Raw genomic sequence first — 27,282 nt, 5'->3', positions numbered from 1 at the left:
CCAATGGCGCTATGTAAAGGAATCGGCATTGGACTTTCAGATGAAGTGCGGTTGACTTGCTGTTGCGGCAGCAGAGTTAGTGGAAGTACTCCTGTTGTTGGAGGGGTTGTCGAAAGTTGTTGGAGTCAGAAGGGAGTTGTAGGAGTAAAAGGGGGAGGTGCTTAACTATTCCAAGGAGTTCATTGGTGACTGAAGGTCCCTCACCATGAGGGGTAGTGGAGGGAAGGGGGGGGGGGGAGGAGCACCCTACCCTACAACACTCCCACAGTGTCCCTCTGTTTTTATGATGATCTGCTGCAATCCGACTCTCACGAGGGTACAGCCCGAGCACCAGAAATGGAGGTTGAGGAAAGGGGAGGCATCCAGTTGTGCACCATTTTAAGAAATCCATCAAAGATGCCAAAAGACAGTACCAGACCAAGCTCGAGTCCCAGGCTAGCCACACGGATCCCCGCTGTCTATGGCAAGGTCTGCAAGACATAACGGGCTACAAGATGAAGACATGAAAAATCGTCGGCTCCAACGCACCCCTCCCTGATGAGCTCAACGCATTCTATGCCCGCTTTGAGCAGGAGGTCAGCGAGAGTGAGCCCTCCACCCCAGAAGCCTCGGATGAACTTGTATCTGTGATCACCACTGCAGACGTCAGAGCAGCCTTCTCGAAGGTCAACCCACGGAAAGCCACTGGCCCGGATGGGGTAACCGGACGAGCACTCAGGTCTTGCGTGGATCAGCTGGCGGGGGTATTCACAGACATCTTCAACCTCTCTTTACAACAATCTGAGGTCCCTATCTGCTTCAAGAAGACGACCACCATCCCTGTACCAAGAAAAGTCAAGCAGCGTGCCTTAATGACTATCGTCCAGTGGCTCTGACATCCATCATCATGAAGTGCTTCGTAAGGTTAGTCATGGCACGAATCAACTCCAGCCTCCCGGATTGCCTTGATCCGCTACTGTTCGTCTACTGCTGCAACAGGTCCACAGCAGACACCATCTCCATGGCCCTGCACTCTACCCTGGAACACCTAGATAACAAAGACACCTATGTCAGACTCCTATTTATCGACTACAGCTTAGCCTTCAACACCATCATTCCTACGAAACCCATCTCCAAACTCCGTGGCCTTGACCTCGGCTCCTCCCTCTGCGACTGGATCCTGAACTTTCTAACCGACAGGCCACAATCAGTAAAGATAGGCAACAACACCTCCTCCACGATCATCCTCAACACCGGTGCCCCACAAGGCTGTGCCCTCAGCCCCCTACTATACTCCTTATACACCTATGACTGTGTGGCCAAATTCCCCTCCAACTCGATTCTCAAATTTGCTGATGACACCACCATAGTGGGTCAGATTTCAAACAATGACGAGACAGAGTACAGGAATCAGATAGAGAATCTGGTGAACTGGTGTGAAGACAATAATCTCTCCCTCAATGTCAACAAAATGAAGGAGATTGTCATCGACGTCAGGAAGCGTAGTGGAGAACATGCCCCTGTCTACATCAATGGGAACAAAGTAGAAAGGGTCGAGAGCTTCAAGTTTTTAGGTGTACAGATCACCAACAACCTGTCCTGGTCCCCCCATGCCGACACTATAGTTAAGAAAGCCCACCAACGACTCTACTTTCTCAGAAGATTAAGGAAATTTGGCATGTCAGCTACGACCCTCACCAACGTCTACAGATGCACCATAGAAAGCATTCTTTCTGGTTGTATCACAGCCTGGTATGGACTGCTCTGCCTAAGACCGCAGGAAACTACAAAAGGTCATGAATGTAGCCCAGTCCATCACGCAAACCAGCCCCCCATCCATTGACTCTATCTATAATTCCCGCTGCCTCAGAAAGGCAGCCAGCATAATTAAGGACTCCACGTACCCCGGACATACTCTCTTCCACCTTCTTCCGTCAGGAAAAAGATACCAAAGTTTGAGGTCACGTACCAACCGACTCAAGAACAGCTTCTACCTCGTATTAAGTTGATCTTTTCTCTACACCTTGCTATAACTGTAACATTATATTCTGCAGTCTCTCCTTCCTTCCCTATGTACGGTATGCATTGTTTGTACCGCATGCAAGAAACAATACTTTTCACTGTACACTAATACATGTGACAATACTAAATCACATCAAATCAAATTTACCATGTTTCCCATGGCCTTATCCACTTTCTCCCTTGCTCTCCGGTGAGGTTCATAGAGACATCAGGTTAAACCTAATGATTGTATCGAGCCAGTGTTGTTCTCCCGTTGGCCTCTGTGTTCAGGTGTGCTGGGCCATTTTTCTTTGCTTGCTGTGCTGTGTCATTTTTGTAGTTCTGTTACGTTGTTTGTCAAAAATGCAAAACATCAATAAACATTTTTTAAAAAGAACATGGTCTGACTCTTGCAGCAGATTACTCTGACCTCAGAGGTCAGTTCAAATGGGTCACAGATGAGCATCAGTTTGTGTCCTTACAGTGGATTGGGACTGAAGGTGGTTTTGGCCCGAGGTCCTCCACTGCCTGCGATCTCACCCTCTTATGTTGCAAACTAAGAAGTTAAAAGCACTTAATATCCTTCACTTTTAATTTAAGATTTGAGAATGCAAATAAGTGATAATGATTTCATTACGTTGAAGCTAAAATAAAGGTAAATAAACTTTTAAAAAGATTTTAATTGTTTTAAACCGATATGAAATCTTTTTATCATTACAGAGAAACTGGATGTTCCACAAATAGAAAAGTAGTTCTTCAGAGCCAGTGACTATGTTTAGCAGTAATTCTGATGTCAGCACACTGTTAAGAACCTAGTCTCACTCCATTCAACAAGGTGCAACTTTTTCAAGGGTTTTTCAATGGGATTAACAGCGTTTTTCTTTATTCTTTCACAGAATGTGGACATCGCTGACAATGCCACTATTTTATTGCCCATCCCGGATTGTCCTTGAGAAAATGGTGGTGAGCTGCCATATGAGTCCATGTTTTTGCCAATTTCACTGATTTCCAGACTTGCTTTATGTAGGGTCTAATAATCCAGGAGACCCGGGAAAGAAGATTCACTCAAATTTATTGTAAATGTAAAGGTTAAGGCTGCTATCGCGGCAAACAACAAAAGGGTCCCAGTCGGGGACTAGCGAAAGTGCCAGTCCCGGTTCAGGCGGGTATTTAAAAGGCTGAGTAATGGGCCCCAGCAGGGCCGACCTCTACCCACTAGCGGTAGCTCGTATTCTGTGAGCCCCACGGGGATATCTATCAGTGTATCTCCATGGGCCTTGTAGGGGTTATCACGTAGAGGTAGCTGAACAGTACTCCCACAGGAGGAGCGTAGAATCACTGACTGCAGCTTCTGGATTACTCTGCACAAGTGTGGACTCCAGAGGTTGCTGTCAGTTTCAATGGCGTGATAAAAGCAAACATCAATGTCAATATCATTACTACTGCAAAATCCTAGCCATAATGTCTTTGCAAATGCCACGGTGGCAACTTGGAGAGGATTGAGAGATGCAGGGCGGTGCCAATCTTCCTACAGCAAGCAGTCTTACACCAGGTTAAAGACCAACAGATTTGTTTCGAGTCACTAGCTTTCGGAGCGCAGCTCCTTCCTCAGGTGAATCAGGTGCCCACCCCAGTCCAACGCCGGCATCTCCACATCAATCTTCCTACAGTCACTTTTGATTTTATCCCAGCCAGGAGGGAAATGCCTAGCTGAGGATTAGTTAATGTTCCATTCAAGATGCCTTATCCGAGGGACTCAACTCATTTAGAAATATGGAACTTTTTATGCTCTCAAAATTTCCAATCAGTCTCAAGTACAAAACAGGCAAGTTACCGTCGATCTCTGTTAGCTGTTCAAGCTGGCCGACATCATCTTGAGTGGGTATTTAAATAGATTTTTCCATTAACTGCATAAAGGCAGCTCATAATTGTCAACAATCTCTCAACTTAAATGATGTACGGACTTCCGGTGGTGGCGATGAAGGAGTAAGTCGCACATTTGGTGGCTCCTGCTCGGGTCGGACTTTTGGACCTTTTCCCCCGATTTTCTACCGGACTTGAACTGTAAAACTGATGGCAGAGGCAATTGTGTACTGAATTCCCACATCGGTGCATGGAGAGAAGGACTAGAAGTGCTCGTAAAGGCAGAAACAGAAAGACAGAGAAGGCTTGGGCTGAAGCGGGAGACAGCATGGCGGAGGAACGGACCTCTGGTTTGTCGACCCAGCGGTCAACGGAGCAGCTGATGCAAGTTATTCAGGAAGGCTTTCCAAAGCAGAAACGGGACTGCTTGGACCCGATAAAAGAGTCGATTGAGCGGCTGGAGCATAGATTGGACGCCCAAGATCGGGCGATCCAGAAGGTGGAGAAGGTGCTGGCTGAGCAGGAGGAACATCAAACTGCTGTGGAGTTGGAGGTGGGGATGCTGAGAGACCAGCAGAAGAAGCTCCTGGAGAAGGTGGAGGACCTAGAGAATAGGTCCCGCCTGCAGAACTTGAGAATCGTTGGGCTCCCGGAGGGGTCCGAAGGGGTGGACGCTGGGGCATACATAGCAGACATGTTTGAGAAGCTGCTGGGGGATGGGGCATTCTCCCAATCCTTTTGAGGTGGACAGGGCTCACAGAGCACTCTAGAGGAATCCTCGAACGGGAAACCCTCCGAAGACAATGGTGGTAAGATTCCACAGGTACTTGGATAAGGAGCGCATTCTACAGTGGGCCAAGCAGACACGGAGCTGTAAGTGTGACAATAGAATCCTGCGGGTCTACCAAGATCTGAGTGTGGGGGTGTCCAGGAGAAGAGCAGGCTTCACCAGATTAGGTCGATCCTTTTTAAGAAAAAGTTGAAGTTCAGACTGTTGTATCTGGCCCGTCTCTGGGTCATGTACGAGGAACAGCACTTTTATTTTGAGTCGCCTGAGGACGTGCCGGACTTCGTGAAAAGGAAAGGACTGGTGGTGGACTGAGAACTTTTGAACTTTGCTGCAACGTTCATTTTTTTTTTCTTTTTGTTTCTCTGTTCTCTAAAAACAAGTTTCTCGTTTTTTGTTTTGTGGAAGCTGTTTGCAATGCCTTCTGTATTGATTTGGGACTAGTGGCAGAGCTGAGTGAGTTAAGGTTTTCATTTGCACTGTTGGGGGATGGAGGTGTGCTTGTTTAGAATTTGGTGTTTTTCTGTCGGGCAATTGTGTGGGCATTGTTTGATTTTGGAGTATGTTTGTATGAGCGGGGGGGAGGGAACAATAGGTGGGAGGCTATCCAACGCCAGAGATGGGGTCACCAGCTAGCTGGGCGGGCTAGCTCACGGAAGCGCAGTGGGGAATGTGCATATGTTTGGTTTATCAAAGGGGTTGGGTTACAGAGTGTTGTTACTAGGCGGGGAGGGGGGGAAAATATTCTGCTGACGAGGGAGGAACTTGGGCCAAGGGACAGAGAGGAGGTTGGGGGCGGAGGCTGCCTGGGGGCGGGGCGGTGGAACGCACGGAGCATGGGCTGGAGATGGGCCCAAAAAAGGGGATGGCTGACCGGCGAAGTGGGGGGGCAAAGAGCCCCCCCCCCAACTAGGCTGATCACTTGGAATGTTCAAGGGTTAAATAGGCCGGTCAAGAGGGCACGTGTGTTCGCGCATCTTAGGGGACTGAAGGCGGACGTGGTAATGTTGCAGGAGACGCACCTTAGTGTAACTGACCAGATTAGATTGAGGAAAGGCTGGGTCAGTCAGGTCTTTCACTCCGGACATGATTCAAAGACTAGAGGGGTCGCAATCCTGATCAATAAGCGGGTGGTGTTTGAGGCGGGTAGAATAGTTTTGGATGTGGGAGGTCAGTACATTATGGTCAGTGGGAAGCTAGAGGGGGTGCAGGTGGTATTAGTAAATGTGTATGCGCCAAATTGGGATGATGTGGAGTTTATAAAGAGGATGCTGGGGAAGATACCAGACCTGGACTGGCACAGGTTGGTCATGGGAGGGGACTTCAACACAGTTATTTACCCTGGCTTGGACCGGTCAAGCTCGAAAACGGGCAGGGTGCCAGCAATGGCAAAGGAACTAAAAGGATTCATGGAGCTGATGGGGGTGGTGGATCCATGGAGATTTGGGCAGCCAAGGGTGAAAGAGTTCTCCTTCTACTCACACGTGCATAAAGTGTACGCCCGGATCGATTTCTTCATTTTGAGCAGGGCCTTACTTGCAGGGGTGGTGGACACGGGGTACTCGGTGATTACAATCTCAGACCATGCTCCGCACTGGGTTGACCTGCAGGTTAGTAAAGACAGTAACCAGCGCCCGCACTGGAGGTTAGATGTGGGACTTTTGGCTAACGAAGGGGTGTGCGAGCGGCTGAGGAAATGTATTCAGAGCTACCTACAGGTCAATGACACGGGGGAAATTTCAGCAGCGATGGTCTGGGAAGCACTGAAGGCAATGGTCAGAGGGGAGCTGATCTCGATTCGGGCCAATAGGGAGAAGGTGGACAGGGCAGAGAAGGACCGACTGGTAAAGGAGGTACTACAGATCAATAGGAGGTATGCGGAGACCCCAGAGGCAGGGCTTTTAAGGGAACGGCGGAGGCTACTGGCGGAGTTCGGCTTGTTAACCACAGGGAGGGCAGTGGAGCAGCTGAGAAAGGTGAGGGTGGCGATCTATGAACATGGAGAGAAGGCCAGCAGAATGCTTGCACAGCAGCTGAGAAAGAGGGAGGCAGCCAGGGAGATAGCGAAAGTAAATGACGGAGATGGAAACCTGGTTGGAGATTCAGCAGGGATGAATAAGGCGTTTAGGGATTTCTACAGTAGGCTGTATAGGTCGGAACCCCCTACGGGGCCGGAGGGGATGATGCACTTCTTGGGGGGGCTAAATTTTCCAAAGGTGGACGAGGAGCTGGTAGAAGGCCTGGGGGCCCCGATCGGGTTGGAAGAGATAGTGGAGGGTCTGAAGGCCATGCAGTCGGGTAAAGCCACGGGTCCGGACGGGTACCCAGTGGAGTTTTATAAAATGTTCTCTGGGATATTGGGGCCAGTGTTGATGAGGATGTTCAATGAGGCAAGGGAAAGAGGGGTGCTGCCCCAACGATGTCACAGGCCACGATTTCGCTGATTCTGAAGCGGGACAAGAACCCGGAGCTGTGTGGGTCCTACAGGCCGATATCCCTGTTGAATGTGGGCGGCAAACTGCTGGCCAAACCTTTGCCTCCAGGATTGAGGATTGTGTTCCGGACGTTATTGGGGAGGACCAGCTGGGGTTTGTTAAGGGTAGGCAGTTGGTGGCCAATGTAAGAAGGTTGTTAAATGTGATCATGATGCCCCCGGAAGGTGGGGAGGTGGAGGTAGGGGCGCAATGGATGCAGAAAAGGCTTTTGATCGGGTAGAATGGGATTATCTTTGGGAGGTACTGGGACGGTTCGGATTTGGGGCTTTATTGACTGGGTCAGGTTGCTGTATCAGGCTCCTGTGGCAAGTGTACGGACGAATAGGACAACATCGGACTATTTTAGACTGCACCAGAGGACGAGACAGGGATGCCCCCTCTCCCCACTGTTGTTCGCGTTAGCTATAGAGCCGTTGGCAATTGCTCTGAGAGCTTCAAAGGCCTGGAAGGGGCTGGTCCGGGGGTGGTGGAGCACAGAGTCTCGCTCTATGCAGACGACCTGCTTCTGTATGTATCGAGAGGGGATGGAAGAAATCATGAGGATTCTCAGGGGATTTGGCCGGTTTTCGGGGTATAAGCTAAATATGGGGAAAAGTGAAATGTTTGCGGTCCAGGCGAGGGGACAGGAGAGGCGATTGGGGGAGCTGCTGTTTAGATTAGTAGGGGGAAGCTTTAGGTACCGAGGCATTCAAGTGGCGCGGGAATGGGACCGGCTGCATAAATTAAATCTGGCCCAGCTAGTAGACCAAATGAAGGACGATTTTCAGAGATGGGACGCGCTCCCGTTGTCATTAGCTGGGAGGGTGCAGACGGTGAAGATGACGGTCCTCCCGAGATTTCTGTTCGTGTTTCAATGTCTCCCCATCTTTATTCCGCGGTCCTTTTTAAACGGGTCAGCAAAGTGATCTCTGGCTTTGTTTGGGCGGGCAAGACCCTGCGGGTAAGGAAGGTAATGCTTGAGCAGAGTCGGGAAGAGGGCAGGCTGGCGCTGCCAAATTTTAGTAACTATTACTGGGCGGCGAATATAGCCATGATCAGGAAGTGGATGGTGAGGGAGGGGTCGGCATGGGAGCGTATGGAGGTGGCTTCATGCAAGGGCACCAGTCTGGGGGCATTGGTAACTGCGCCTCTGCCATTCCCGCCGACACGGTACTCCACCAGCCCCGTGGTGGCGGCCCTGAGGGTCTGGGGGCAATGGGGGAGACATGTGGGAGCAGAGGGAGCATCGGTCTGGTCCCCAATCTGTAATAATCACCGGTTTGCCCCGGGAAGCATGGATGGGGGGTTCCGGATATGGCGGAGAGCAGGGATTGAGAGGATGGGGGATATGTTTATAGAGGGGAGCTTTCCGAGTATGAGGGCGCTGGAGGAGAAGTTTGGGTTGGCGAGGGGAAACAAATTAATGTGTCAACCTTCCCACTCCTACCGCTAAGGGGGATTCAGGACAGGGTAGTTTCCAGAGGATGGGCAGGAGAAGGGAGCGTCTCAGCATTTACAAGGAACTTATGGGGTCAAGGGAGACGCAGGCCGAGGGGCTGAAGCGCAAGTGGGAGGAGGAGCTGGGAGGAGAGATAGAGGATGGTCTGTGGGCGGACGCGTTGAGTACAGTCAACACGTCCGCAACATGTGCCAGGCTCAGTCTGATACAATTTAAGATCGTTCATGACAGTGGCCCGGATGAGCAGATTCTTTGGGGTGGAAGACAGGTGTGCAAAATGTGCGGGAGGACCAGCAAACCATGTCCACATGTTCTGGGTATGTCCGAAGCTTATGGGATTTTGGCAGGAGTTTGCAGATGTCATGTCCACGATGTTAAAAACAAGGGTGGCGCTGAGTCCAGAGGTGGCGATCTTCGGGGTGTCGGAAGACCCGGGAATCCAGGAGGAGAAAGAGGCAGACCTTTGGCCTTTGCTTCCCTGGTAGCCCGGAGATGGATACTATTAGCTTCGAGGGACTCAAAGCCCTCGAATTCGGAGACCTGGCTATCTGACATGGCTAGCTTTCTCTGTTTGGCGAAAATCAAGTTCGCCTTGAGAGGGTCACTGTTAGGGTTCGCCCGGAGGTGGCAACCGTTCGGCGACTTCTTCGTGGAAAATTAACCGTCAGCAGAAGTTTAGCTTAGAGTAGGGGGTTAATAAAGATGTGACCTGTAAGGGAGGGAGACGGCTTTTGCACTATGTTTCAAGTACATTGTTTATTGTGTTGTTGTTATAATACCTCAATAAAATGTTTATTAAAAAAACTTAAATGATGGACGGGAATCTTTCGCCATCTGTGAACTGGCCAGTTAAGAGAGAACTCAATTGTCGACTCTGGTTTATTCCACACAAATTGCCAGGAAGTAATGTCTAACCGTGACGTTGCAGGAATGATTGGCCAGATTTGATGTGTTATATGAGTTGGTTTAACACTGACTGCAACTGGGTGCAGTAAGACGAGAAACAGGCTTCCGACACAGGAGATGTCCAACACTGTTTTATTGAACCTGCTGATTGCTGTACATAATCTGCTGTGGGCTGACACTCTATTAATCTAAACTGATAACCTCTGCCTCGCTTGACCAGACTAGCTCCCTGTCACATGGAGACGGTGCTCACTGCACTGTGCACCCTGACTATCTCTGTAGCTGTATCCCGTGAGAAGAGGCAGAGTCTTGATGCCTCGTGTGTGCTATAGTGGTGGTGTCCCCTGCAGTGTCCTGTCTGGTGATTGGTTGTTCTGTGTCCTGTGTGTTTATTGGTTATTCTGTGTGTCAGTCACTGCCTGTCTGTATCTCATTATATACAAGATTCACAATAATTGGTCCAATAATTTATCAAAAGAAAATCCTCTCTTGGGTTGGATTCAAATGTATTCCGTATTCTGGTGACTGCTGAGCAACATAAAAAGCAACTGAATGGCCTCCAAACATAATACAATTAAAGTTAATCCGTAACAAATTCAGAAAGAATTAGGTCGGAGATTTGACGCCCAGATCAAAGAATGCGACTCAACAAAGAATAGGAAGAATTATTTACTTATTCAAAGTCGGCAACTGCATGCATTTCCGCCGTTACTTCAGATAGCTTTTATTATATCATTACATTCTTTTTTAAAAGATCCGTGGAATCCCTACAGTGCAGAAGGAGGCCATTCAGCCCATCAAGCCTGCACCGACCCTCTGAAAGAACACGCTGCCTCAGCCCACGCCCCCACCCTATCCCCGCCACCCTGCCTAAACTGTACACCTTTGGACACCAAGGGGCAATTTAGCACCGTCAATCTACCTAACTGCACACTTTTGAACTGTGGGAGGAAACCAGACCACCCGGGGGAAACCCACGCAGACACAGGGAGAATGTGCAAACTCCACGCAGTCACCCAAGGCCAGGATTGAACGGGGATCCTTGGTGCTGTGAGGCAGCAGCACTAACCACTGAATCACTGTGCCACCCTATATTATTTTCTGTTCATTAAATTGATATGGATCTCCTCATGTCTGCGTGGGCTTCGCCCCCAAAACCCAAAAGATGTGCAGGGTAGGTGAATTAATTGGAAAAAATGAATAGGATACTCTAAATTAATTAAAAAATTAAATTGATATGGAGACAAAAAGGCAAATTGTAACATATGAAAATGTTCATTGTCCTCTTGAGTACTATATGCCAAAGACTTTACCCTAGGTTCACATATTGGTGAGGTCTCTTTAAGAGAAACTATAAAACAATCTCAACACCATGTCCCTCATTATGACGTTATTCAATATAAATGTTTCATGGATCCTCCTTCACCAAGGAAATGATATGAAACACAGTCCAACATTTCACTCTGATATGACTTATACCATTTACTGCTTAATTTCTAAAAGCAGAGCTCTCTGAGTCATGCTGACTGGAATACTACCTCTTACTGTATCAGGATATGACGTCAAATACGTTTAATTCTGAGTAATAGAGGATGCTGAGAACCAAACTGAGTGTAATTTTTGTTGCAATGAGTGAGAATGATTCAGCAATTCAAGAGTAACATGTGAATTGCGGTCAAGCTCTCAAACTAATGCCATCATAAGGCCACAAGACGCGGGAACAGAAGTGGGCCATCCGGCCTGTCGAGTCTGCTCCACCGTTCAATGAGATCATGACTGATCTGATCTGATCTGATCCTCAACTCCACCTTGCCGCCTCAGCCCCATAACCCTGAATTTCCCTCGGGTGCCCAGAAAAAAGGGAAGTTGCCAGGGTGGAGGTCGGCCACGGGTGAGGAAGTGAGACCCTGCTGAGTTGCGGTTCCCCAACAACCCCAGAACACCACTCCCACACCACCCTCACACCCCCTCACTCACCCCCACTGGCACCCCCACCCTCACCCCCACATTACCCTCCTGTCTCTTGCAGGACCTTCTGGTGATGGGGCCGGTCCATCTGGTGCCTGTTGTCCCCAGCATGTGCCACAGCCTGAGCCCCCCCCCCCCCCCCCCCCCCACCCACCCCCATGCACCGAGCAGTGATGTCGACAGCAGCATGGACGGCGGCTCTCAACGCGAGACCCAGGACACCCTGGAGTTGAGTCTGGGGATGACACTGACTTCCCGTCACAGCTGTCTCCAACACCCTCCACCATCCCAGAAACACTCACCTCGGTTGGACACTTTAGTGAAGAGGCTCCTGGGACACCCTCTTGTGCGCGCCACACACACATGCTCCTGTACATCAGGTGGGCTGACGGTCGGAGGGCAAGTCGACCATAGGAACTAGCTGCCGTCCAGGTGGGTTTCAGCTTCTGGAACGGACTGTCCCATCGATTGTGGAGATGCAGTGGCAGAGCCAGGGACTACATGAGGGGTTGTCAGCGAACATCCAGCATCTGCAGGTGCAGGTGGAGGAGCCCAACCGCGCGCAGGAGCAGGAGGTGGTGCCAACCATGCATGCCACCCAGGCAAAACCACATGGGTGGCATCCGTGGCGGAGGCATTGGGCCGACAGTTTTGGCTATGGATCAGCATGTCCAAGGCCTGGGGTATTCTGTGCAGGCGGTGGCTGAGGCCCAGGACAGGGCTGTCGCCTCACAGACAACCATGTGAGAGCTACTTGGACATTGCAGCGGCGCTCCTGAGCGTGGCCCAGTCACAGCAGGCTCTGGCTGGGAATGACGGTGGCAATGCCCAAGTGCTGTCTGACATGGCACGGACACAGAGGGAGGTGGTTCAGTCCCAGAGGGAGATGGCGCAGTCACTGACTGATGTGACACAGACCCAGAAGGTGTGGCACAGTCGATTGGTGATGTGGCACAGTCCCAGGCACTGATGGTCCACTCCCTGTACTCCATTGCCGTGATCATGCAGATGTTGGTTGAGACCAGAGCGGGCCTCCAGGACTGGCAGCGCCAGGTGATGGGGGAGCCTCAGGGGATATCTACCCCCCGCACCCCATCCCATGGAGTGGCTGGAGACCACCGGGCACTCGGAGGGAGGAGGAGGTGATGGGTCCCCTGCCGGTGACACCCGCAGGGGAAGTGCCAGAACACCGCCGCACCTTGGACACCCCCCCTCTTGTTCCTGGTGCAACTGGTGGGCAGCGGGCAGAACAAGGTGGCACCATGCCACCTGGACTCTGAGCAGCAGCCAGGACCTCCAGGCCTGGTCGCCCCAGAAGACAACCACCAACGGAGACCAGGTCACAGGGCGGGAATCACAGCAGGCCACCTCCACTCCTGATGTACTACCTGGGGGCCCACCTAGATGTAGCGTTAGGGCCCGTAAGGCCAGAACGTTGGACACCAGTTAAATTGTCACGGATGCAGGGCACAGTTTAGTTATAGGGGCTAGGGCATAAACCGTTACATATTTGTGCACATTAAACACCTGTTAACACTGGTAGAACCTGCCTCCCTGCTCTGTCTGATGGCTGTGAGGGGCAGACTGGTCTGGGCGGACCAGAGAGGGAGCGCGGGGAGGAGGTGGGGGGAATGGGTCGACATTGTGGGTGGGCTGTGCTTCCCACCCCCCACCCCTGAGCTTCCCCATCACCACCAACCTAGAGATTCGATGGGACCGTGTGATGGAATGGCCAGCTCTCATGCAGGGATCACCCAAGTGAATTGTGGAAAGTGCTAGTGGGCAAGAGTCAGACATCATCAAACAATGCAGAGCAGTGGAGCCCATGTCCTGCCCCTCCTTGCCCTCCCGCATCCTCCTCGTCGGACAAAGGCCTGACATTCATGCTCCTCCTCTGTTGCACGATGTTGTGGAGACGCAGCAGGCCACCACGGTGAGGGTGTTCATCTCAGCGCCATACTGGAAGGTCCCTCCAAAGCGGTCCCGTCATCTGAACCGCATTTTGAGGATACCAAAGCACCGCTCGATCACACCCATGGTTGCTGCATGGGCGGGCGTTGTTTTAGCGGATCTCGCCGTCAGTCTGTGGCCTCCAGATAGACATCATCAACCGCGTGCGCAGTGGGTAACCCCTGTCGCCCAGGAGCCAACCCCCCCCCCCCAACCGGGAGGAGGGGGAGCATCTCAAACATGTCAGGAATGTCAAGTGTGCCAGGATGAAATCGTCATGCACACTGCCCGTGTATCGGGCGCAGAGGTGGATGATGCACAGCTGATGGTCACATGCCAGTTGCACCTTCATCAAGTGGAACCCCTTTCGGCCTTTCATATCCAGGTGATCGTAGGGGGACATGCATACCATTGATCTGCCCCTGGACCCCGGCCATCTCGTAGATTGCAGCAAATGTTGCTGTCCGGTCCACATTGAAATAGGCGTTGTGTGTCGACCGGGCATATAGGGCCTCCATGACAGAGCGGATGCACCTGTGCACCAAGCTCTGTGAGATTCCGGACGGGTCCCACTCGGCGCCTGGAAGTACCCCATGGCGTAAAGGTTCAGGACGACTGTAACCTTGACGGCCACCGGGAGCGGGTGTCCTCCCCCATACCCCCGCGGTGCCAGGTGTGCCATGATCTGGCAGATATGTCGCACTGTCTCTCTGCTCAGCCAGAGTCTCTGACGGCATGCCCGTTCCAGCAGCTCCTCAAATGACAGACGCTGCCAGTACACGAGGCCTCATGTGGCGCCTCCTCCTGCTTGGCCTGTTGGACGACTCCCTCTCCAACCTGGATGGCTGTCCCCTGTCCTACTGCTGCACGCTCCGCTGCTGCACGCTCCGCTGCTGCAACGTTCTCCTCCCCGAGCAGCTCCAGCTCGTACAGCAGCAGGGCATCCCCCAGGGCTGCGGCGACTAGGAAGAAGGCCACCCATTGCTGGTTGAATTCCAATATCCATTGTCTGCAGGGGGTGAAAGGCCGATATGTTAGCATGGTGCATACCCCCATGCCCAAGCAGGCCCACCGGGCTACATGGTATCCACAGTTGGCGCTGCGGACCCTGCCCCTGCATTTCCCCCTCCCCCATTCCCCCGCACCCCTGACCTCATCAATGCCCGGCCCAGTGGGGACACTAGCCCTGCCACCTGTCCCTGCTGCCAGGGGTACCATCGGCTCGCACTGCCCTTGCCAACAGTACAGTCAACGGTCCATCAGGTGCCCCCCTGTAGGGGATACTGTGGGCTATGTCCTTGGGTGGACCGCGTGATGCCCCGTTGGCAGGCGGCAGCCGGGGGTGGGGGCTGGGATGTGGGGGTGGTGAGGTGGGGGCGGAGGGTAGGGTGCAGGAGGGTGGTAGGATGGGGGTGGGGTACGGGGATGGGGGGCACCCAAATGCCAGTGTCACTCTGCAGAACCAGGGGCCAAGGTGGGTGGTCAGTGGAGTGCGCAGCAACTGCGGTCTGTCTGGGCACCATCCCAGTCCCATGGGGAGGGGTCACCCTGGCCACACGGCCCTTTCCCTCGTCATTCCCCACCCAACCCTCCCCCTCATGGTTCCCCACCCCAAGTCAGCCCAGCCATTGTCAGGACCGGCCGCCCACAGTCATGTCTCTCCGTGTCCTATCTCCTCTCTCTCCTGATCAGCCATGACGTCTGTTTCATGATTTTTAAAACCACAAGTGAACTCTGCCGTCATGAATTCGACTCATCAGAGGCAGTGAATCGCGGAGGCCCTGGAGAATACCAGGCCGGGCCCCCTAATGATATGCAAACTGTGGTTATTATACATGCGTCTGGAACACATTGATGCCACTGTCAAGATGACAGAGAATTGTGAATTGCCACGAAATCAGCACCTGCTGCGATTTCGGCGTCGGAACCAATTCTCTGCCCAATCGTATTTTGCGATTCTGGCTTTGGCAGAGAGAGAATCCCACTCCCAGTCTCTACAGCTCTCTGCGGTAAACAAGTCCACAGATTCGCTCCCCTCTGAGAGAAGAAACTCGGTCTTAAATAGGTGACCGCCTACTCTGAGATGATGCCCTCTGGTCCTCGACTCTCCCACAAGAGGAAACATCCTCTCAACATCGACCCTGTCAAGGCTACCTGAGAATCTGATATGTCTCATTAAGATCGCCTCTCATTCTTCTAAACTCTGATGGGTACAAGCCCAACCTACTCAACGTCACCTCATAAGAAAATCCCTCCATATCCAGAATCAACCTACTGAACCTTCTCTGGAATGCCTCCAAAGCCATAGTTCCTCAGGTAAATAGACCAAAACAATTCATAGTGTTCCAGTTGTGATCCAACGAGTGCCTTGCATAGTTTTATATTCCATGCCCTTGGAAATAAAGGCCACCATTCCATTTGCCTTCCCTGTTACCTGCTGAACTTGCATGCTAGCTTTTTGGGAGTTATGCACAAGAACCCCCAAATCCCTCTGTTCTGCAATTTTCTCAGTCTTCGTTCATTTAAATAATGTTCAGCTCCTTTATTCTTCCTATCAAAATACATAATTTTACATTTTCCTACGTTATATTCCATCTGCCAAGTTTTTGCCACTCACTTAACCTGTCTATATTTCTCCCTAGGCTCTTTTGTGTCACCCTCACTACTTGCCTTCCCTATTTTTGTGTCATCCGCAAACTTGGCAACAGTACTTTATCTTCCCTTATTGAAAATAACTGTGGTCCCAGCACCGATCACTATGGCATTCCACTAGTTACAGGTTGCCATTCTGAAAATGCACCTCTCATCCCTACTCACTGTCTTCTATCAGTTAGTCAATCTTCTGTTCCTGCTAATACACTACCTACACCATGGGCTCTTATTAAGTAGCCTTTTTACGGTACTTTATCACTTTTTGGAAATCCAAGTATATTACATCTACCGGTTCCCCTTTATCTACCCTGTTCATTGCCATCTCAAAGAATTCTAATAAATTTGTCAGTCATGATTTCCCTTCAAGAAACCATGCTGACAGGGCAGCACGGTGGCGTAGTGGTTAGCATTTCTGCCTCACGGTGCCACGGTCCCAGGTTCGATCCCGGCTCTGGGTCACTGCCCGTGTGGAGTTTGCACATTCTCCCTGTGTTTGCGTGGGTTTCGCCCCCACAACCCAAAGATGTACAGGGTAGGTGGATTGGCCACTCTAAATTGCCCCTTAATTGGAAAAAATGAATTGGGTACTCTAAGTTTCTGGGGGGGGAAAAAAGAAACCATGTCGACTCTGCTTGATTATACTGTGTATTTCTAAATGCTCTGCTGTTACATCCTTTACTCTAACATTTTCCCAATGACAGATGTTAAGCTAACTGGCGTATAGTTACCTGTTTTGTCTCCCTCACTTTCTGAATAAGGGTGTTATATTGGCAGTTTTCCAATCCTCTGGGACTTTCCAGAATTTAAGGATTCTTGGAAGATCAGTACCAGTGCATCCACTAACTACAGAGCTACTTCCTATATCTTAGGATGCAACCCATCAGGCGCAAGGCACCTGTTGGCCTTTAACCCCATTAGTTTCCCTGATACTTTTTCCCTCATGATAGTTAGTTTATTTATTTCCTCCCCACCTTTTGCTCCTTGATGATTTAGTATTTTTGGATTGCTCTTCAATTCTTCCACTGTGAAGACTGATGCAAAGTGTTTATTTAACTCCTTCCCGATTGTTATTTCCCCAGAATCGTTCTCTATGAAACCTATGTTCACTTTGGCCTCTCTCTTCCTTTTTATATACTTAGAGAAGCTCTTGCTGTCCATTTTTATATTACTTGCTAATTTACTTTCTCCCTCATTATCATTTTTTCGATCATCTTTTGTTGGTTTTTAAAACTTTCCCAATCCTCTGGTTTACCACTAATCTTTGCCACATTGTATATTTTTTCTTTCAGTTTACTACTATCTTTGACTTCCTTGGTTAACCATGGTTGATTTATCCCCTTCCAAGAATCCTTCTTCCTTGCTGGAGTATATCTTTGTTGTGAGTCATGAACTATTTTCATAAATGTTTGTTATTGATCAACCGTTTTTTTCTGCTAAATTCCTTTCCCAGTCAGCTCCAACCAACTCTGCCCTCATTCCTTTGTAATTACTCTTAAGTTTAGCACAATTGCTTCTGACCCAAGTTTCTCACTCTCAAATGGAATGCTAAATTCTAACATGTTATGGTCACTGTTTCCTAGAGGATGTTTTATTCTGCGATTGTTTACTAAACCTGCCTCATTACACATTACCAGATCCAAAATAGCCTGATCTCTGGTTGGCTCCATAGTGTTCTTGGAAACTGCCCTGAATACACTCGATGAATTCTCCCTCAACGCTACCTCTGCCAATTTGATTTTTCCAATCCACATGAACAGTAAAGTCACCCATGATTAATATACTGCCTGTTTTACTGGCCTTTATTATCTCTTGATTTATTCTCCGTCCTACAGTATAGCTACTTTAAGGGGGCCTATAGGCTACTCCCACAAGCGTCTTATTGCCCTTGTTATTTCTTACCCCCACTCATATATAATATTTTTTGAATATAAATTTAGAGTACCCAATTCATTTTCTTCCAATTAACGGGCAATTTAGCAAGGCCAATCCACCTACTCTGCACATCTTTGGATTGTGGGGGTGAATCCTTTGTAAACACAGGGAGAATGTGCAAACTCCACACAGACAATGACCCAGAGCTGGGATCGAACCTGGGACCCCGGCACCGCCGTGCTGCCCTTCTAATAATATTCTTTATTGTCACAAGTAGGCTTACATTAACACTGCAATGAAGTTCTCCACCGAGCCCATTGTGATGTAGCTGGAGTGAATCACAAAATATTACATAGCTAAGGTCGAGCTTATAAACACACAGGGTATAAAATCATTGGAATTTAAGTAAAGGTGGAAGCCTACCAACACATTGTGTCTGAATTGGTTACCATTGGGGCTATCTAAGCAATTAAAAAGGATACAATTGATTACTATCCTTGCATCTTGTGGTCTGTAGTTTCTTTTGCACAAAGCTTAAGTTGCTCAAGAACAAAATGTACCCATCCTACTGAGGAATAGAGTACTTGGGAATGAATGCTTTTCTACTTTATACACATTGTCAGCATCAAGTACACCTTGACCAGATATGTCATAGATTAGATGCATGATCAATCTTCAGCAACAATGCACCGTCAAGAAATCAAAAAGTACAGTTGCAAAAAAAACCGAAACGTGAATTATTTGCATTTGCCGCTCCCAATACAGTCTCCTCTACATTGAAGAGGCTAAACACAAGCTGGGTGATCGCTTTGCAGAATATCTTTGGTCCGTCCACAAGCAGGACCCAGATCTTCCTGTCGCTATTTATCTCACCGTCCTTCTCTCACGTCCACATGTCCGTCCTTGGCCTGCTGCAATGTTCCAGTGAAGCTTAGCACAAATTGGAGGAACAGCACCTCCCCTTCCGATTAGGCACGTGACAGCCTTCCGGACGTAACATGGAGTTCAGCAACCTGAGACTGTGAACTCTCTCCTCCACCTACACCCCATTTTTATTTCTATCAATTTATTTTCATTTCTTTCATCCTTCTGTTTTTCCCTCACCACCGTCCCCCTCCCTCCCCACCCCACACCCCACTATGGTCATCTGTTCCCTGTTCCTAGTTGTTCTTTGACACACTGCTCGCCTTTGTTCTGCCATTAACACATTCTGATCTTTTAATACACAGATACACAGAAGATAGGAGAAGGAGGAGGCCTTTTGGCCCTTCGAGCCTGCTCCGCCACCCATCACGATCATGGCTGATCATCCAACCCAACAGCCTAATCCTGCTTTCTCCCCATAGCCTTTGATCCCATTCTCCCCAAGTGCTATATCCAGCCGCCTCTTGAATATATTTAAAGTTTTAGCATCAACTACTTCCTGTAGTAATGAACCATCGTCAGCACCCTTCTTAGTCATGATCACCACTATTTATCATAGATTTATTTATTTTTTATCATAGAATTTACAGTGCAGAAGGAGGCCATTCGGCCCATCGAGTCTGCACCGGCTCTTGGAAAGAGCACCCAACCCAAGGTCAACACCTACACCCTATTCCCATAACCCAGTAACCCCACCCAACACTAAGGGCACTTTTGGACACTAAGGGCAATTTATCATGGCCAATCCACCTCTCCTGCACACCTTTGGACTGTGGGAGGAAACTGGAGCACCCGGAGGAAACCCATGCACACATGGGGAGGATGTGCTGACTCCGCAGTGACCCAAGCCGGAATCGAACCTGGGACCCTGGAGCTGTGAAGCAATTGTGCTATCCACAATGCTACGGTGCTGCCCTGCATTCCTTTTGTCTTTTTGGCCACGACATCTTTGTCAATCTCTCCTCAGCCTCCACCTATGTCTGGCCCTCTATCCAGCCCTCATTGCTCCACCCCCCCCCCCCCCACAACAGCCTAAATCTCATTCTATTTCCAGTTCTCTCCAGCTCAGACGAAGAGTCATCCAGACTCGAAACGTTAGCTCCGTTATCTGCCCACAGATCTGCTGAGATTGTCCAGCATTTTCTGTTTGTTTCAGATTCCAGCATCCGCAGTAATTTGCTTTTATCTATGTGAATTTATAAAGTGGCTTCTCATGTCTTGTAACCTGGAGCAACTCCAGACACCAGGCCTGGGGCCAACTGTGCACCTTGTATGGATCATCAGAGGCTGCAGGTGAACCACACACTGAAGGACAATCTGGACAAAGCTTAAAAATGTGTCCAGGGGATGGATAATTCATTCATGCTGCCTGCTATTTTATATAGTGCCAGTGTGCAACCCAGGACTAACCAATACTGCTGAAGGATTGCATACATCAGCAGGGTGCCAAGTTCATATAAGGCTGACAGCAGTTCATCACCGGTTCCTCAAAGTGAGGGGGGTACATGGCAAGAGCTTGTGCCGGGAGTCTTTTAACTTGGAGAGACTGCAGCTATCACGCAGTACTGGATGTCTAGAATCCCCAGCTTGTAGCACTTTCGATAGGTATACTGAGTGGTTTGACCACGCCATCCATGGCCATCAAAGCCTGGGCGGGACTCGAACCCGGATCTTCTGGCTCAGCCAGGAACGCTGCCCACTGCACCACAACGCCTCCTGCCAGCTGCATTTAAAGACTACTTAAAGGCAGTCTGCCTCTCTTAAAGGGAAAGGTGCATTGTGGCTGCAACAAATGCCTGAAAACAGCTGAAGAATAGATTCTGAGCAGGAAGAGGTGCGAAAATAGCCACAAAGGGTCCAGAATTCTCAGAAGCAGGACTGGAAGTCTTGCTGCAGGAGCTGGACAGGAAGAGAGAAGCAGGCTGTCTTCCCCGCAAGGGGCAACAGGCCCCCCAGACAGGCACTGAGAAAGCTGTGGGAGCAGATAGTGAATCGCTGTCAATGCCAGCGTTGTAGCCTGGAAGAACTGGATGCAGTTTAGAAAGGAATTTTGTGACCTCACATGAGAGGTCAAGATCAATGAATGTAACCTCGAATGCCCTATCCCAACAACTACACCTCCAGCCACCCGGACTGCTGAACGCACCCGAATCCCAATACTCACCAGTCAGGTAAAGTAAAGATAAAGTCGCCATAGTCCCAGATGACCACAGACTACTTTCCCCTTTGAGGGGGGAGAGCTGACTGTTGGTGATTTAACCTGAGGATCACCACACCTCAGGCAAGGAGCAAAGTTGAGAAGGCCATGAATCCAGCCGCACTACTTCACGCTGCTCCCCACAACAGTATAAATCTGACCCTACATCCAGTTCTCTCCAGCTTTGACAGAGTCATCCAGACTCAAAACGTTAGCTCCATTCTCTCTCCACAGATGCTGTCAGAGCTGCTGAGATTGTCCAGCATTTTCTCTTCTTGTTTCAGATTCCAGCATCCGCAGTAATTCGCTTTTACCTTCATGAATAACTTCAGCCAGTACAGGAATTGAACCGGCACTATATGTCCCGCTCCGCATCACAAACCAGCCAACAGAGCAAAACCAGCTCCCATCTATCACTCATCAAGCACCAAGCACAAACTCATAGCTAACATGCGTAGCCTCAAATCAATGCTTAACACTGTTGCAAGCCTCACAACTAAATCTCTCCATTTGCATGCACTGCCAGCTATTCAACTATGGCAGGCACTGTAGCGCACAAAGACTCCGTGAGACGAATAGAGTGAAGTCGATGAGGCTTTATTAAGCGTGTCTGTTCCCCAGCAGCCCGATAGTAAACTGGCCTGCGGGGGAAGACACCGGCTTCTTATACTTCGCCTTCAGGGCGGAGCTTGAGGTCAACGGCCAACCAGGACCCGGGATCTGTCAGCCAATGACATTAGGGCTTCCAGTCCCACATGACCCCCAACATACTACCACAGGCACATCAGCCAAACACTCATTGGCACATTTCCTTCTCTGGGAGGGGTGTCTAACTGGAGGGTCTCACTCCAGGGGAGGGTCTTGCTCCATGGGGAGGGTCTGAGGGTCTCACTCCAGAGGAGAGTCTCACTCCAGGGGAGGGTCTTAGGGTCTCACTTCAGGGAAGGGTCTCACTCTGGGGGAGGGTCTGAGGGTCTCGCTCCAGGGGAGGGTCAGGCATAGCAGCTCGTCCTCACCCTCCAGAGGTGCTATCATTGGAATGGCCACGACTACCGCGGGGCTGAAACCACTGGATGATATTCCCAGCTTCCCACAGCCCCTGACCCCTTCCTGGTGAATAAGATGCCGATGGTTTAAGCAGGACTGGAGCACGGGGACTATGGGGCAGTTCACTGTCAATGTCCACCCAGCCGCAAAACAATCGCCAGAAGTAGGCCACCCACCTTGCAGACAACTTAATGATCAAGAGACATTAAGTGTGCTCACGCCAATTTTAGCTACACATCAGAGAGCATATGAAAAAGAAAATCGCTTCTAACAATCTTCACAAAGTGTAATGCTGAAAGAACTGAGGTGCAGCGTTGTAATTCTTTTTATTATTCTATATACTCTGCCTCTCTTCACGTGACTTCATTCAATATCAGACTTGCGACAAACTCAGAAACAGCTCGACACCGGAACACTTGAACATTCATTTTCAGCTCGGACTTTTTGAATGTGACCCGAACACGCGAAAACGTCCTTATTGCAGACTTTCACTTTTGTTTAATGTTGAAAACCAGCGACTCGCAAACACCGCCCCTCATAATCCAAGCACACTGCCTCCTCCCAAAAGCAAGTGTGACTCCCCTTGGAGTGAGAACCTCCCCTGGAGTGAGACCCTCAGACCCTCCGCTGGAGCGAGACCCTCCCTTGGAGCGAGACCCTCCCGTGGAGTGAGGCCCTCAGTCCCTCCCCTGGAGTGAGACCCTCCCCTGGAGTGAGACCCTCAGTCTCTCCCCTGGAGTGAGACCCTCAGTCCCTCCCCTGGAGCGAGACCCTCCCGTGGAGTGAGACCCTCAGACCCTGCCCCGGAGTGAGACCCTCTCCCCTGGAGTGAGACCCTCCCCTGGAGTGAGACCCTCCCCTGGAGTGAGACCCTCAGTCTCTCCCCTGGAGTGAGACCCTCAGTCCCTCCCTTGGAGCGAGACCCTCCCGTGGAGTGAGACCCTCAGACCCTGCCCCGGAGTGAGACCCTCTCCCCTGGAGTGAGACCCTCCCCTGGAGTGAGACCCTCCCCTGGAGTGAGACCCTCAGTCTCTCCCCTGGAGTGAGACCCTCAGTCCCTCCCCTGGAGCGAGACCCTCCCTTGGAGCGAGACCCTCCCGTGGAGTGAGACCCTCAGACCCTGCCCCGGAGTGAGACCCTCTCCCCTGGAGTGAGACCCTCCCCTGGAGTGAGATCCTCCCCTGGAGTGAGGCCCTCCCCTGGAGTGAGGCCCTCAATCCCTCCCCTGGAGTGAGACCCTCCCCTGGAGTGAGACCCTCCCCTGGAGTGAGGCCCTCAGTCCCTCCCCTGGAGTGAGACCCTCCCCTGGAGTGAGACCCTCAGTCTCTCCCCTGGAGTGAGACCCTCAGTCTCTCCCCTGGAGTGAGACCCTCAGTCCCTCCCCTGGAGTGAGACCCTCAGTCCCTCCCCTGGAGTGAGGCCCTCCCCTGGAGTGAGACCCTCAGTCTCTCCCCTGGAGTGAGACCCTCAGTCCCTCCCCTGGAGTGAGACCCTCAGTCCCTCCCCTGGAGTGAGGCCCTCCCCTGGAGTGAGGCCCTCTGTCCCTCCCCTGGAGTGAGACCCTCAGACCCTCCCCTGGAGTGAGACCCTCCCCTGGAGTGAGACCCTCAGACCCTCTCCTGGAGTGAGACCCTCAGTCCCTCCCCTGGAGTGAGACCCTCCCCTGGAGTGAGACCCTTAGACCCTCCCCTGGAGCGAGACCCTCCCTCGGAGTGAGAACCTCCCCTGGAGTGAGACCCTCAGACCCTCCGCTGGAGCGAGACCCTCCCTTGGAGCGAGACCCTCCCATGGAGTGAGACCCTCAGACCCTGCCCCGGAGTGAGACCCTCCCCCTGGAGTGAGACCCTAAGACCCTCCCCAAGAGCGAGACCCTCCCCTGGAGTGAGACCCTAAAGCCCTCCCCTGAAGTGAGACCCTCCCCTGGAGTGAGAACCTCAGACCGTCCCCCAGGATCGAGACCCTTAGACCCTCCCCCTGGAGTGAGACCCTCACCCTGGAGTGAGACCATCCCCTGGAACGAGACCCTCCCCTGGAGTGAGACCCTCAGACCCTCCCCTGGAGTGAGACCCTCAGACCCTCTCCTGGAATGACACCCTCCCTTGCAGTGAGACCCTCCCCTGGTGCGAGACCCACCCCGGGAGTGAGACGCTCCCCTGGAGTGAGACCCTCCCCTGGAGTGAGACCCTCAGACGCTCCCGCTGGAGTGAGACCCTCCCCTGGAATGAGACCATCAGACCCTCTGAACTGAGACCCTCAGACCCTCCTCTGGAGTGAGACCCTCAGACCCTCCCCCTGGAGTGAGACCCTCAGATGCTCCCGTTGGAGTGTGACCCTCCCCTGGAATGAGACCATCAGACCCTCCGAACTGAGACACTCAGACCCTCCTCTGGAGTGAGACCCTCAGACCCTCCTCCTGGAGTGAGACCCTCAGACCCTCCCCCTGGAGTGAGACCCTCAGACCCTCCCCTGGAGTGAGACCCTCCCCTGGAGCGAAACCCTAACCTGGAGTGAGACCCTCAGACCCTCCCCTGGAGCAAGACCCTCCCCTGGAGTGAGACCCTCAGACCATCCCCTGGAGTGAGACCCTCCCCTGGAGTGAGACCCTAATACCCTCCCCTGGAGTGAGACCCTAAAACCCTCTCCTGGAGTGAGACCGTCCCGTGGAGTGAGACCCTCAGACCCTCCCCCTGGAGCGAGACCCTTGGCCCCTCCCCCTGGAGTGAGACCCTCAGACCCTCCCCCTTGAGTGAGACCCTCAGATGCTCCCCCTGGAGCAAGACCCTCCCCTGGAACGAGACCCTCAGACCCTGGAGCGAGACCCTCCCCTGGAGTGAGATGCTCAGACCCTCCCCTGGAGTGAGACCCTCCCCCTGGAGTGAGACCCTCCCCCTGGAGTGAGACCCTAATACCGTCCCCTGGAGTGAGACCCTAATACCCTCCCCTGGAGTGAGACCCTCAGACCCTCCCCATGGAGCGAGATCCTTGGACCCTCCCCCTGGAGTACAACCCTCAGACACAGCCCCTGGATTGAGACCCTTCGATCCTCCCCCTGGAGTCAGACCCTCCCCTAGAGCGAGACCATCCCCTGGAGCGAGACCCTCTCCTGGAGTGAGACCCTCAGACACTCCCCTGGAGTGAGAGCCTCAGACCCTCTCCTGGAGCGAGACCCTCCCCTGCAGTGAGACCCTTACCTGGAGTGAGACCCACCCCGGGAGTAAGACCCACCCATGGAGTGAGACCCTCCCCTGGAGTGAGACCCTCCCCTGGAATGAGACCATCAGGCCCTGCGAACTGAGACCCTCAGGCCCTCCTCTGGAGTGAGACCCTCAGACCCTCCTCCTGGAGTGAGACCCTCAGACCCTCCCCTGGAGTGAGACCATCCCCTGGATTGAGACCCACAGACCCTCCCCTGGAGTGAGACCCTCCCCTGGAGTGTGACCCTCAGACCCTCCCCCTGGAGTGAGACCCTCAGACCCTCCCCTGGAGCGAGACCCTCCCCTGGAGTGAGACCCTCAGACCCTCCCCTGGAGTGAGACCCTCCCCTGGAGTGTGACCCTCAGACCCTCCCCCTGGAGCGAGACCCTTAGACCCTCCCCTGGAGTGAGACCCTCAGACCGTCCCCTGGAGTGAGACCCTCAGACCCTCCCCTGGAGCGAGACCCTCCACTTGAGTGAGACCCTCCCCTGGAGTGAGACCCTCAGACCCTCCCCTGGAGCGAGACCCTCCCCTAGAGTGAGACCCACAGACCCTCCCCTGGAGTGAGACCCTCCCCTGGAGTGTGACCCTCAGACCCTCCCCCTGGAGTGAGACCCTCAGACCCTCCCCTGGAGCGAGACCCTCCCCTGGAGTGAGACCCTCAGACCCTCCCCTGGAGTGAGACCCTCCCCTGGAGTGTGACCCTCAGACCCTCCCCCCGAGCGAGACCCTCCCCTGGAGTGAGACCCTCAGACCCTCCCCTGGAGTGAGACCCTCCCCTGGAGTGTGACCCTCAGACCCTCCCCCTGGAGTGAGACCCTCAGACCCTCCTCCTGAATGAGGCCCTCAGACTCTCCCCCTGGCGTGAAACCCGCAGAACCCCCCTCCCCAGTGAGTCCCTCAGAACTTCCACCGGAGTGAGACCCTCAGACCATCCTCCCGGAGTGAGATCCTCAGACACTCCTCCTGAATGAGGCCCTCTGACTCTCGCCCTGGCGTGAAACCTTCAGAACCACCCCGCCTCCCTTCCCCCCCCCCCCCGCGAGTCCCTCAGAACTTCCCCCGGAGTGAGACCCTCATTTTGGAGTGAGACCCTCAGACCCTCCGCCTGGAATGAGAGCCTCAGAACCCCTCCCTCCCAGTAAAAACTTTAGATCCCTCCAACCCCACCCCCCCCCCTCCCCCAGACACAGACTCACACAAACATTTTGGTTCAGTGCAGAAACTCAGAACTTGTCACAACATCGTTCAATCCATTGACACAGGGCTCAGTATAATCAGCTGCCTTGTAACACATTCCTGATATTGCAACAGGTACATGTTGCAATCCATCCTCTCGCTGTGAAACTTTTCACTTACCGCAAAGAGATTGAAGACGATGACCCATCCCCAGCCTCCTTCAGGAGGCTCCTGCATTCTCCCATGTTGGACTCCTCTTGGAGCGGACATCGTGTTCTTTGCTGTTTTATTTCGGTTGTTTCTCTGTGTTGGCGATTAATTTTCTCTCTGTGTTTCACACACTCCCTCCTGTCCCTCTCTAGTCTCTCAGAAGTGTGGCTTTTCAGCTTCTGCCTAGTTACACTGGCACAACCCACTCCTAGCGGCTGAGCTGGATAAGACCGCCCCCAAACCAACGTGGAGATCACTGTTTCCTGAAACTGACATTAGTTGGAATGTGGGATCGCCAATCTTTCAGGAAGTAAAGGATTAATTTTCAGGACACCGCAGGAGCAAACCCAGGAATCAATTCGTGGGGGCAATAAAACCATTTTAGTTTTTTTTAAAATTCTGAACTCTTTTCATTGGTTATCAAAAAATGTTACATTTGGAAGGAACAGATTCTTTAATTAACGGTTAGGAATCTTCCAATGGAGTACATTCACTTTCCGATTGGCTACAAAGATGGTGCACTGCAAGTATGGGCCTGTGGCCAACCAGTGGCCGAGTGTGGTGGCAGGGCAGTCAGAGGCAGAATGACAACGTTGTGGATTGATACCGTCATGGATTG

At 51.8% G+C, this 27,282-nt stretch overlaps 1 protein-coding gene across 4 annotated transcripts in view; it reads right to left on the bottom strand.

Annotated features, from left to right (window-relative positions):
• LOC140388534 (monocarboxylate transporter 5-like) overlaps positions 1-26,874 on the bottom strand; it is a 124,619-nt gene extending 97,745 nt beyond the window's left edge. For all 4 annotated transcript variants that reach the window (XM_072472900.1, XM_072472903.1, XM_072472901.1 and 1 more), the window contains exon 1: positions 26,634-26,874. In XM_072472900.1, coding sequence (XP_072329001.1) covers positions 26,634-26,723 — 90 coding nt within the window. In that variant the 5' untranslated portion in view covers positions 26,724-26,874. The remainder of the gene's footprint in view (positions 1-26,633) is intronic.
• Between the last annotated feature and the right edge of the window lie 408 nt (positions 26,875-27,282).

The sequence above is a fragment of the Scyliorhinus torazame genome, chromosome 13 (genome assembly GCF_047496885.1).
Source record: "Scyliorhinus torazame isolate Kashiwa2021f chromosome 13, sScyTor2.1, whole genome shotgun sequence".
NCBI classification, from domain to species: Eukaryota; Metazoa; Chordata; class Chondrichthyes; order Carcharhiniformes; family Scyliorhinidae; genus Scyliorhinus; species Scyliorhinus torazame.
This window is presented reverse-complemented; position numbering and strand designations above follow the sequence as displayed.